The sequence below is a fragment of the Echinops telfairi genome, unplaced genomic scaffold (genome assembly GCF_000313985.2).
Source record: "Echinops telfairi isolate 266 unplaced genomic scaffold, ASM31398v2 ScPeMD7_7468;HRSCAF=8506_0, whole genome shotgun sequence".
In the NCBI taxonomy this organism is placed as follows: Eukaryota; Metazoa; Chordata; class Mammalia; order Afrosoricida; family Tenrecidae; genus Echinops; species Echinops telfairi.
Genome location: NW_022111369.1, coordinates 60,015,393 through 60,029,273, shown reverse-complemented (window position 1 = coordinate 60,029,273; position 13,881 = coordinate 60,015,393). Strand labels below are relative to the sequence as shown.

At 35.9% G+C, this 13,881-nt stretch overlaps 1 protein-coding gene across 2 annotated transcripts in view; it reads left to right on the top strand.

The window, feature by feature from the left end:
- The window catches only part of GABRG1 (gamma-aminobutyric acid type A receptor subunit gamma1), a 123,048-nt gene that overhangs the window by 59,347 nt on the left and 49,820 nt on the right, over positions 1–13,881 (top strand). For both annotated transcript variants that reach the window (XR_006679493.1, XM_004706268.2), the window contains exons 4-5: positions 9,919–10,139; positions 10,853–10,935. Coding sequence is in view for 1 of the 2 variants with exons in the window: in XM_004706268.2 (XP_004706325.1) it covers positions 9,919–10,139; positions 10,853–10,935 (304 nt within the window). In the remaining variant the exon portion in view is untranslated. The remainder of the gene's footprint in view (positions 1–9,918; positions 10,140–10,852; positions 10,936–13,881) is intronic.

Sequence of the window (13,881 nt, the reverse complement as noted above, 5' to 3'; positions counted from 1 at the left end):
ATAATAAACTGCATTAGGTTGGGTTGACTAGAAAAACAAATTCAGAGACACTCATAGGTATAAGAAAGAGCTTTATATCAAAGAGTAATTGTATATCAAGAAAACATCCCAGCCCAATCCATAACTCCAGTATTAGTCCATAAGTCCACTTCTAGTCCATTAAGTCACTCTTCAGACTCACACAGCCCATCTAACGATGCAGAATGCAGGACGATCACAGCCCAGTGGGTGGAAATTTGCGTGGACCCCATGGCGGTAGCCACATTACAGGATTCACATGTCTCAGCGTGGCTGAGAGGTTAAGGCAGAGAGAGAAAAGGAGGTTCACAGGACCCTCTTTATGAGGCCACACCCATAAAGAGGTACCATCAGGCTGTGCCTGGTTGATGGGCTAGACTCCACCCCTACACTTCTATATATCAAGTTGACATGAAATTATGTCACTAATACACAAACTATGAACAATATTTTGAGTAATAGGTATTCCAGAATATTTAACTGTGTTCATGAAGAAACTGTTCAAGGAACAATTGTTCAAACAGAACAAAAATTATGGCATCGTACAAAATCAGGCAACATGTGTCATGGTTGTAGCCTTTCACCATCCATTCTATATGTTGAGGAAATAATCTGAGATAATGGATTATATGTGGGAAACTCTAGGATAAGAATTAGAAGAAGGCTCATTAACAACTTTTGATATATACTTGACACAATCTCACTGAAATACATGACTTAAAGTATTTACTGAAAAAGATAAAAATTACAGTATTCAGGATGAATCACAACTCAATGTAAAAAAAGCAAACAACAAAAATCCCGGTAACTATTCCAATAGCCATGTGGTAAAACACTACTGAGAGGACCATATCTGACATCTTCTAGCTTCTCTATTGCTGTAAGGCAGGAATCAGACATGCCTCCACAATCCATCCTTCTTTACCTGTTCTGCCACCGACTGGTTTGCCTATAGCACTCTATTTCTTTGCTGAGTTCAATCATTCATTGAAGTTACCACACATAACTCACAGACAATACTCATAATTAAGGAAGTTTGTTAGGGAAGTTAATAGGCTACAACAAGTCAGGATCAGCAAACAGTAAGGACACAGTCCTTGGTCCACAGCAACTCCTCTCTGGCAGCAACCCAGTCTCTCTCTGATCCTAAATCTCTCAGCCATGTGGTTCTCTAATGTTTGTCTGGGCAGCTAGCTGCCTGCCAAGTGATCTCACAGGCCTATAGTCTGTGGCCAGATGAACAGAAATTACACCATAGTCTGTGTTCCTTCTCTGCATCTCCCTGGCAAGGTCTCTGGTGCATTTGATCTGGAGACCTCTGCCACAGAGATCTTAGACACCTTCTTCCAAATGTTCCTGCCTTTGTCTCTCTGCTGCTGAGTAAAAAATGGTTATCTTATAGCCAGGGGGATGGTAATGAAACGGACCAATCACTTCTATTAGTGTTACACATACCTTGTCTTCACAGACCCAGTCAATTGTTGGATAGGCATTACAGAGACTTGGATATTAAGAAATTTCACTTCACCACAGACAACATCATGAAAATGAATAAAATATTGAACTTGTCAACTGTTCCACTTCACTTGTATCCATGTATCACTTGTACCAGCATACATGGAAGCAGCAGTCATGAAATCAAATAAATAGGGCATTGCACAAATCTGTTGCACAAGGCTACTTTAAATGAGGCCTAAATTACACCTGACCCAAGTCATATTTTCAGTCATTTCATATGGATGTGGGAGTTTGGCAGTGAATAAAGAAAACTGGATAAGAATTGATGCATTTAAATTATGATATTGGTAAAGAATATTGAATTACCATGCACTGCCAGGAAAACAAACAAAACTGTCTTGGAGAAAATACAGCCAGATTGCTCTTTTGAAGCTTGGCTTGTGAGACGTCCTCTCACACACTTCGGGATTGCTATCAGGAGAGAACACTCCCTAGAAAAGAGCATATGCTTGGTGAAGTATAGGGTCAGAAAAAAAGAAGACCTAAGCAAAATGCATTGACACAGTAGGATTGTGAGGATAGACTAGGACCAGACAAAACTTTGTTGCACATGACCTTGCTATGAGTAACAGAGGATTTGAGGATACTTAAATTGACAAAAATATTTATGTGAATATATACATGCATATTTTGTCTGTGTACAGTGAACCCTTGTTTATCGCGGTTCATCGGTTCTAGACCCTACCATGATAAATGAAATTCCGTGAAGTAGGATTCCTTATTTGTAAATCAAATATTTTCGTGGTTAGAGCATAGAGGACATGAAAAAACACCCTTTAGTCACCATTACACTTGTATTACCCAATTTATTAAACGAAAAAGGGAAAATACAGTAAAACATTTTGGACGTTACAATTATCATTTATCATTTATTATATTATTTATGGCATCTAGTTTACAGTATTACATATTTCACATACAGTATTATTATACTTAGTTCTTACAAATACTGTCATCAATAGCCTATGAAATGACTTAAGGGATGTACTCTACAGGTGGGTCGCCGTCTTTTTCCTCTGAAGGAGCGGGTGTAGGCAGTGGGTGCTGTTACGCAAAAACCGCGATAGAGTGAAGCCGCGGAAGTCGAAGCGCGAAGTGTCGAGGGTTCACTGTATATAAAATTATACATATGTGTATAACAGAATTATGTATAAGTAATATGTATATACATGTATTATTTTATATTATATATGGAGGTTATAGCTTATGCTTAACTATAAAGTGGGCTTTAAAAAGTTCATGGCAAAAATCCCATTAACTTTTAAATTCAATTTTACATGAATTTTTGAAACCCTCTCATATGTATTAAATATTTTACCTTTTTACAGTTGACACTCTATACCCGTGTCTCATAATCACTATGAATTGATATTTTTGAAAGATCTTCTAGAGGTTCTGTTTTAGAACCATGTTAAAACTTTTCTTTCATTGTGTATTTTTTTTCTCAAAGAGATTAATAGACAACAGTATACTAACATGTTTACCTTTCATTATCTTGATGATAGTGTTGCAGAGCATTTATTATGTGCTAAATATTGTTTTAAGCAATTTACATTTAATCCTAATGTAAGGAAGTCCTAATGTAATTTCTTAACTAAATGCAGTTACACTCTTAGTGTGAAAGAGGAAGAAAATGTCTCAATGGGAACTTTAGAACTATACCCAAGGCCACACATTCAGAGGCGGATGCAGAATGTAAACCCAAGCAGTCCAGTGCAAAGGAGCCTCTTCCCTCAATCACCCAACTGTCTCTTCAAAGTGTTCTTTTCACATCCCTCCTCCACTCCAAAGAGGCCCATCAAGCCCATTGGAAACCAGCTGGATTACTCTAGTCTATCAGATTGCTCAACTGCTTATGTTTCCTCGGGCATTGATGTGTTGTTTCTGCTGAATGCAGTGCTGTAGTGAGCTCTAGATCTGGGGGGTTATTTTTGTCTCCCATCATTCCCAATGTGGCAGTTGTGGAGCGCACCCAGGACCTCTTTATTTCCTTCTCATTGGTGTCGGTGTGCGCGGGCGGCGGCATATGTGTCACAGAGATACCTGTAATTTGTTCGGAGAATTGTCTTACCTCAAGATATTTGCTGTCCGTTTGGCATGATTTCAATAAAGCTTTCTCTATGTATTTAAATTAATAAATGCATAATTGTTTACCCCTTAATTACCCCTTAATCCATTGCCATCTGAATAATCCAGAATCAAGGAAAACATAGCATTTATAGATTGTAACTCTTTGGAATAGAGGGGCAGTGAAAAAGCGGAAGACACTCAAGGACGTGGATTAACACAGTGGCTAGAACACCAGGCTCATGCATAGCAACAATGGTGAGAATGATACAGGACTGAACAGTGTTGCATTCTGTTGTGAGTGGGGTCTGTATGCGTCGGAACTGACCCAATGGCACCTAGCACCAACAAATATTTCCAATAGCAGACAGAGCTTCACCACTAGACTAACAGGGCTTTTTTTAAAAAAAGTGTTTAGAAGACCTTATTGTTGTTTGAAATGTCAAGATCTGAAGAAAGGACCTTCTCTTGACAGACAAATGAAAATGATATTGCTTGGTCTGGGTTGGGTATCCTGGCAAAGGACAGTCCACTTGGCTTACTGCATCATGAGGAACATAGACTGGGCTATATGATGTCTTTGAGATGCAATCATTTTATTGTAACACTCCAGAATGTCTTTGCATTTAATAAAAGGCTGTCTTATTTTGAGAGTCATTCAGTGGCCAATTAGAATTCTAAGTTTTATTTATTCTATGCAATATTAAAATTAAATCTGAGGGTTCTTAAACAAGAATATGCCTGTATGAGGGAAATGATAATCTATATTTAGTGGAATACCTTTAATGCTTGCATGGATGAATTAGTAAGCATTTCAAATTTACCTACCCACCTGAGTTATAACCTCATTCATAAATAGTCATAGAAGATGAGCAAATAATAGAGAGTACCAAGTGTAAAATAAATATGTTATTACAAACTATAGACTACAGGACAAGATTTATTTGTGAGACCCAAATAGGTTTGCACGCATGACTTTGCACATAAAACCTCAAGCGTTGGTTTAGATTTTGGGAGATACTATTTAAAACAGATGCATAATGGAGTCAAAGAAACAACAAAAAAGCTTACACATTATGGAATCGTAATATACTCATCCACTCAGATGAAAAATAGGGTACAAATTTCACTGAGAGGTAGAAAAAGAGGTGGAACAAAATAAGAACTGTAGATTAGAGTGGAGATTGAGAACTGGAAGAATATATTTTTATGTTTGAAACTCCAGAATAATTAGAAGTAACTAGAAAACTGAACAGATAGTTGTTGAAAGCATTAATTGGATGCACATGGTTTTATGTGTCTTTGACAGTCTACATTTAGAGATCTGAAACCAGAGATCAAAGGGTTACTAGCTGAGTCCAGGATGCATCCATCTGACTACTTTTTGAATACCTCTCCCTGCTACTTGGTGATCTCACTGTTATAAGTGGATAACATAATCTTTGTTCTAATTGTCTTTATTCTTTTAGAAAAATGGAATAACGATGTTTTCTACTTACCTTACTGTGACAGTATCAAGTAGCTGGTGCTCTTACAATAATTGAGCAACATAAAGCTGATACCAAGACACTTGTGCTGTTGTTCCACTTATCTATGGCACTAGAATGTAATTTACTACTAATTGGGATTTAGGCCATCATCTATTCTGACGATGTGACTAGATAGTTAGATAGTTTGAGAGATTAATGATAAAATTGGGAAGTTTAGATCAATAGCTTTCAAACTTCATGATGACATTTTGTGCCTAGCTTGTTTTGCTTTTCTTTTGGGGGTGGTGGTGGTGTGTTTTGGTTAAATGCCCTCTGATCAATTCTGACTGATCATGACTGATGGCACAGCAGAATGAAATACTGCCTGCCTATGCTACATCCTTACAGTTGTTCTGATGTTTGAGCTCATGGTTGCAGTTCAGCTTCAACCTGAATTTACATGTGAACAGTTGGTGGTCTGTTCCACAGTCAGCCCCTGGCCTCTTTTTAGCTGCTGACATTGAGCTTTTTCATAACTCTTTCCTCAGATGTAGTCAATTTTTTTGTATTCCATCTGAAGAAGTCCATGTGTATTGTTCCCATTTGTGTTCTTGAAAAATGGCATTTTCTATGGAGAAATTGATTTTGCAAAATTCTATCATAGGATCTCCAGCTTTCTATCATTCTACCACTCCTTCCCCTTTGTTGCCAACTTTTGTATTTTATTATCAATGCATCTCAATTGCATGTTTGATAAATTTCAGACAGCACACTGTTAGAATGCTTACATTTCTGCATTATTAGCTTTAGTGGTTGGTGCATAAATTTAAATAATAGATGTATTGATTGGATTTCCTTGAATTCAAATCAATATAATCCTATCACAGACAGCATTGTACTTCAAAATGGATCTTGCAATGTCCTATGTGACTATGAATTCAATGCCATGTCTCTTGATTATATGCTCCAGGCATACATAGTAAACCATATGATTTCCTGATTCAAAATGAACAACACCAGCTCGTTGCTGCTCACTAACCATCTATGATATTGAACTTTATGCATTCTATTTCACTTTTGATGACTTCCAATATTCCTAGATTCATACTCCATACATTTCCCCCCATACATTTCAGGTTCTGATTATTAGTAGATTTTTGCACCTGTTTCTTGTAATTTTTAGGTGTAAAATCAGTAAACATTCCCAAACATTTTACTCCCACTGGCTTTACTTCATAGAGGTCATGATGGTTGACTACTTTGATCAAGGAATTCTTTCTTAGTCATATTTGAGAGCCTTCTGACATGAACTGCTCATCTTCCGACACTATACTCGACAATGTTCTGCTGCTATTCATTAGGCCTTCAGGATCTGAAATTTTCCATGGTACCTCTAAGGTTTTTAGTCGCTAAAGTGGACAGCCTATGCTTTCTTTATAGTCTGCCATAATCTGGCAGCTCTGCTGAAACCTGTTCACTTGGGGTGAGCCTGCTGGTATCTGAAGTCCCTGTGACATACCTTACACTAAAGCATCCCAAGTCGCCAGTCGCCGTAGTAGGACAAACTGACAGACAAGTGGTAGTTATTTGACTTACATAGATCTTTCTAAGATGTTTGGTAAAATTTATGGTATTATTAGAAAGAAAGTAATAAGGAAGTAATCACTGCTGCAAAATGCGAGATAGTGTATAGTTGCAAAGCTGAGAAATCTGCATGTCATAGGCTTTCATCAGTCATAGTTTAATTTGAATCACCAATCAAGATAACTCGCTTAACTTTAATTCAATAATGCTCTGTTACCAGCTAATTTGTAAGGAGGGAAAACAAATCACATAAGCTCTCAAAAAGTAAATGTGCTGTTGTTTATCGCAAACTGTTCATCCAAAAAGACTGCTCTTCTCAAGCAGAGTGAACGGCAGCTCATGCTCTCTTTCTTTGTTTATGCATTACGCAGGTAATTATAGCCTCTCAATGGGAACATGAAGTACAAGAACCCAGTTTGATCATTTTCTGGAATTTGTGCTGACACAAATGTGTAAACAAAATTGGATTTTCATATTACCTGTAAAATGGTATCGACTTTCATGACCTTCTTATCTGAGTGAGATATTTGTTAGTGCTCAGTAAGCTGCAAGGCTCTGCGGTGGGCCTGAGGAGGAGGGTCTATCAAGAAATATGCTCTCTCTATTTTCTTTTTGATCCTAGCTTAAGGGAACAATTGTGATAGAAATATTGTCAGATTTCCCCAAGACTATTTCAAAGAACTCAACCCATTACTAAACTATAATTTTTACAACAGTGCCTCTCACTTTAGCTGTTAGAAGAGATTCTGGAGGAGGGCCATTCAGCTGCTAAACAGGATTAGAATCTGCTTTTGAAAAGCCAAGGTGCTTGGGTGGGCTGTGAACTATGCAGAGTGCTGCTAAACACATGGCTGTCTGGGAGAAAGGAGAAGCTGTCTGTGCCCAAGAGGTGCAGGCTCTGAAACTCTAGAATGTCTCTGAAACTATAAGACTGCAAGAATTGCTCTCTCTGAAATCTTACAAATGGTCATTTTGAGTTGAAATCAACTTGCTAGCATTGGGTTTGGCTTTGTGTTTGTGTTAAATTCTAAACTTACTGTATGTGAGTTCTTGTTAAAGTACCACATGTAAAGCCCAGTTGGAAATACTGCAGCCAATTATACCTACCAAGTAAAACTATATCCCCTCTTCCGACACTACTGGGTCTTTGCCAATCCATTATCCTGGATCATACTTAGCATCTGTCTCTTTCTGAATTATTTCTGTTGTTTGATTCAATGTAAATTTACAATGAAACTCTATTACATACTTTTAACTGATATCGTTAGCATGTGTGAGCCTATTTTCTGTTTGCATTTACTATTAAAACTAAAAAAGCATGTTCTTAACACAGGCTATACTGTTTGCTTCAGAATAGTTAATCATTTGTGTCAGATGAAAAAGTTTCTTGAACAAAACAAAATTCAATTAAAAAGAAATAAGACTTCTAGCTTGAGAAAAAGAAAAAGGTTTAAAATAACAGTTGGTCCAGAATTTTCTGCATGTACGTTGATGATATTGTAAATATGGGTTCATGATTATACTAAATGCATAATCCTAGTTCAGTTACAAATACTTCATCCACCTGAAGAAAACTGCCTCTAGGATTTATTAATTTTATCCAAGTCTTTTAAAGCCTATATTTCCCAATATAATTTGATACTGTGCTATCTCATATTAAAGTGAAAAAAGCAGAATTTATTTATTCCTCTCAAATTATTGTGTCAGTCCAAGTATTTACCATGTGAATAGTGAGCCATGATGATGCAGTTATTCTTGTGCAAGAGGGCTTCATGTCTTCAATGACACACAAAGTGCATGTTAATTAGTAGATTATTGATAAGCAATTAATTACATTTTATATAGAAAAAATCATCTATAGTAGTTAATCTATCTGCATTAATCTTTGTTTTTTGATGTCTACTTTCTTGATTTCAGGGATTTTGTTGGACCTTGAATAATAATAATAATTATTATTATTATAATTTTTATCCAAATTTTAACTTTGTCCATCCAAAATAATTAAAATGAGATTTCCCACTCTCAATTTACTCTCCATATTCCCATCAAATTGTAATTGTAAATATTAATCCAGGAAAGTAAGATTTCATCTGATTTTCCTGTTAACAAAGTGAGTCTTAATCAGTGAGTCTATTCTCTGGGCATTCCTGCTGTTCACGTTCATTAATCAAACTCAATTTTTTTTTAGTAGATAGTTCCTTTAAAGCAAACTGGCCATTTTTTATTAGTGACATTTCTAGAGCAAATAGCTTACCTAGTCTACCATTACATAATTGTTTCTCTTTTATTTGCAAAGTAACACACACATACATAATTTTCCACCTGCTCTACCATAAAATTGATTTTCTCTGAACTTTTATTCACTAATTTTGTCCAGGAAATGTTAATGCTTATCATATGCCAGGCATTTTGCCAGTATACAATGGTAGGTAACACCTAATCACCTATTCCTGAGTATTGTAACCAAGCAATTTCCTATTTATAGTCACTTGCTGGATGCAGACATAACTTTTGCTCCAATCTCATTACTCAGAAAATATTACTATAATAAATTTTATCTGTGGTTGTTTGGGTCTTGGAAGTGAGATTCAACCTAGCATAGTGTAATTCCATTCATTCTGTGTGAATATTAGCCTTTCATTCTGTATTGTGAGGACAATTATTTTAGCACACTGTTACTCAAGAAAAGAAAAAATGTCTTGGTAGTATGTATATATCACAGCATTGAATTAAAGATTTTGTACATGATATGTGCAGTTTTCTTAATTCAATGTTTCACCCAACTCATAATAACGCTTAGTAAAATGTTGTTTGCGATGCTTTAAAATATTTGAACCTATGGATTTAAATAATTGACATTCATTTTTTTTGACAATGGAGAATATAGGCTTTAGAAAATATGGCAGATGTTTTCTCTTGATTTTCTAATTGCTATATTTTGGTGATTTAAGCACCATGTAAATATAATATTTTTTCAATAGTTTAGTTTATATTTTATGTTTATATCCTACATATAACAAAACCTTGACTAAAATTTATAGAAATTGGAATAAAATCATCCAGGGAACAGTAATTAGTGGAAAGCTTGAACTTTATTTTAAAAAGCAAATAAAAATGATTGGAAGGTGAAGAAAATGTTTTTCTTCCCACAAATTAGGCTAAGTGTATTTATATCTTATAAGAATTTTATAATGTAAAAATTAAGATTTCTGAGGAAACATTTGAAATAGCGAGTCTACTAATAATCTTTCTTTATCTTTAGGAATACACGATAGATATAATTTTTGCCCAAACCTGGTTTGATAGTCGTTTAAAATTCAATAGTACCATAAAAGTACTTATGCTTAATAGCAATATGGTTGGGAAAATTTGGATTCCTGACACTTTCTTCAGAAACTCAAGAAAATCTGATGCTCATTGGATAACAACCCCTAATCGTCTGCTTCGAATTTGGAATGATGGGCGAGTTCTGTATACTCTAAGGTAACATTGCTTTATATTTGCAAAAAATAGGCATAATTGCTTTAATTGCTTTTCCGTACTAATATCCCAAATCGTGATATAAATTTGGAGGCCCATTCATATACTACATTTAAAAACATATATATTTTTTGAGAATATTTTTTAATACTCAAAAGTTCATGTTGCATGAAAAGTCTAAAACCAGACAGGGAACCTTTCTAGATATTGCCCTATATAAAACAGAAGTGAGTAGACAGATTATGTACTTTTGGCATGTTCTGATTTTCAGTGATGTAGCAAAACACCCCCAAGAAAAAAATCAAAAGAAACATATTGTATAAGATTCAATTTTACTTTATTACCTTGAACTTACTTGCTTGCTAAGATTATCATTGATGGTAGTATTCTTATGATAAAATAAGAAAAAGCAACCACTTTACAAAGATTGCACACTCAGTTGCTCTATGCATATGTGAGCATGTGTGAATGTTTATTAAAATCCTAAAATATGAATTTTAACTGTCAACACAGAGATCATAACAAAAGTTGTACCGAGAAAGTTGGCTGTAAAGATAAAAATGTTTGAAAATATATGTCAGTCTTAGAGTAACATAACATTCGTGAATGAGTATAACAGTTCTAATAACTTCATGACTGTAGGTCAAATTCATGTTTAACTATTAGGCTAAATATTTTTAATATGAAATTATTTCAATTTTTTTCCCATTTGACAGATTGACAATTAATGCAGAATGTTATCTTCAGCTTCATAACTTTCCTATGGATGAACATTCCTGCCCACTGGAATTTTCAAGCTGTAAGTGATTATATATATATGACAACTGAAAAACAAACAAATGTACTGTCGTTGAGTTGATTTGTACTGTAGCAAGGAGCCCTGGTGGCTGTGATCCACAAGCTCAGCAGTTTGAAATTGCCCGTGACTCTGCAGAAGAGAGACTGCTTTCTATTCCCTTAAAGGATTCCCTTACAGTCTCAGAAACTCACAGGGGTTAGTTCTATCCTGTCCTATCAGGTCCCTATGAGTCAGTATTGACTCAACGACAATGAGTTTGTTGTTGTTGTGTGTGTGTGTGTTACTCTGTAGGACAGAGTAGAGCTTCCTTGTCGAGTTTCCTAGGCTGTACGTTTTTACAAACGGAGACTACCACTTTTCTCTCCCTGAGAGGAGCTGGCTAGTACATTCAAACTGCTTACCATTTGGCTCTTGGCTGAGTACATAACCATTGTGCCACAAAGGCTCCTTTATCATCCAATCACTATTTTACAAATATAAATATATTCATGCTTGATGATCTCTGTTACTCCATGAATATGCTCACTGCCATCAATTAGCTGCTGACTCACAATACCCTGTAGGACAGAGAGACACTGGAGATTGGGTTTCTGAGGCTTTATGGAAGCAGACCGCCCCCTCTTTTCCCCATGAAGTATACGATAGTCAAAGGTTTCACCTTTCAATGTGTAGTTGAACTCGATGACAGCTGTGCCACACACCAAAACCCCAACACAAGCTCAAGGCCACTGAATAGATTCCTACTCCTAGTCTAATGTAGGTTTTCCCAGGCTGTGCATCTTTACAGGAGCATACAGCTTAGTCTCTCTCCCTCAGAGCAAGTGGTGAACTGTTTTGAACTGTTGAACTTTACAGTTACTATTCTAATGCTTACTGGAAAGCACCACCAGGATGTATCATGACATCATACACTATTAGTTCCAGATCTTGTTTATATAAAATGTATAACAAAGGGTGACAAAATACATTTTCACAAGTGTAAAAATTATTGTCAGTTATGGCAAATAAAATAAATAGACTGATGATACACTTGCTTTTATATTAAAATGTAAAAATAATTTCATAGTGAATATGTGTATTTTATTACATCCTTCTTAAAAATTTAGTTTTATTCAAATACCTTTTAATTACTTTTACTACATAAAGATGTATTGAAGATAACGTTTCTCTTTTACTACATGACCACTAATGCAAAGTTGGTTCAAATTTTATTCATGATTCTTGAGGCAATATTTTACTTCATTAGATTTAATTTTAAAATGTGTTTCAAAAATTGGTGTGGTGGAGAGTACTTGTTACATGAATAGCAAACATTTGAGGATATTTTAATAAGTTAGAAAAGCCAAAATAAACATAACCTTATTTTATTCTAAAGAAAGGATGAAATGAAGAGAGAAGTTTACAGTTAAGTAATATGGATTTAGTAAAAATAATTTTTTTCAGTGACATAGGGATGCTCTTTCTACAGCAACACTGTGTTAGTCTGGGTTGGACTAGAGAAACAAAGTAATAGACAATCCTATGTGTATAAGAAAGAGCGTTATATCAAAGAGCAATTGGGATGTATTAAGAAAACATCCCAGTCCAGTCCAGATCAAGTTCATAAGTTTGATCTTACCCCATATGTCAATACTAGTCCATAAATTTCTCTTTAGACTCATACAGCCATGCAATGATACTGAATGCAGGAAGATCACAGGTCAGTGGGTGGAACATTTTGTGGCTCCAGTGGTGGTGGAAGCATCTCAGCTCCAGCAGGGTTCTCAATGTGGCTCCTCCAGCTCCAGGGTTCTAGAGAAGCTCCTTGTATCTTGTCAGCAGGAAGACAATGCAGAGAATCTCTCTGTATTTGGCTTCCAGTCAGTTACTTATCTCCATCCCATTTTGGGTGTCTTATCTACATTGCCCACTAATATCAACCCAGTGCTCTGAGGAGAAAATCATATTCTTTCGTGTGAAGAATCATCATTCCAGTTGGAACCTTGTGAGTCTACATCCATAAGCAAAGTCAAATCAGGACAGGCCATCCATAAAATCAGCAGCAATATGCATCAGTTCACTGGCTCAAAAATATTTTCTTCATCTGGTGGGTTCTGGACAACTCAATGTGAGATGCCTCCTATAGCCTCACCAGGGTGCCCATTGGCTGCCTTGCGTTTAGACCATGGACCCCATCATAAATTCTGAACAACCCTCTACCCCTTGTGCTAGGTCATGAACTTTAGACCAGTCAACCGGCTCTCATCTTCTCTGGGCCTGTGAACCGGGTCCACAGATGTCAGATTCAACTCATTTCTTTGTTGCTGCATTTTTCTCACTTCCACTCAACAAGTGGATCCAGGTGTCACCTAGCAAGCATTTCAGCCTGCCCACAGGCTTCCTATAACAGCTGAGTACTAGAGAGGAGAATTCCTTTATGGCTCCAAATTTTTTTCTAGCTACTGGCACAAAGCACTAGTTCAAAATTCAAAAAGCCAGAGTTCCTTTTTCTTCAATCTGTCAAGAGCCCCTAGACAAATCTCTTCACCTTTAAATGTCCTGAGCACTCAAGACATTGGGGGGTGGGAGGTGGGTTTATCTTTCAAAGCCTTCTTTGAAGGTATGTCCTAAACCCATTTAAAATTCCAATTTTAATGATGAAGACAAGTGGGCTTACAAGCTCTCCATTTTCATACTTCCCAATAATAATTTCTATCAATCATTATATCAACAAATCAATCACTATATCAACAATAATAAGCAGAAGATTTCAGTGTAAGCAAAATACATTCAGATCCTACAATCGATTTTTAAAGCAGTCAAGTACAATTCTTATCTTAATTCTTTTTTTTCCCCAACAGTATTTAAAAAATATTTTAAAAAAATAATCATTTTATTAGGGGCTTATACAACTCATCACAATCCGTACATACATCATTTGTGTCCAGCACATTAGTACATATGTTG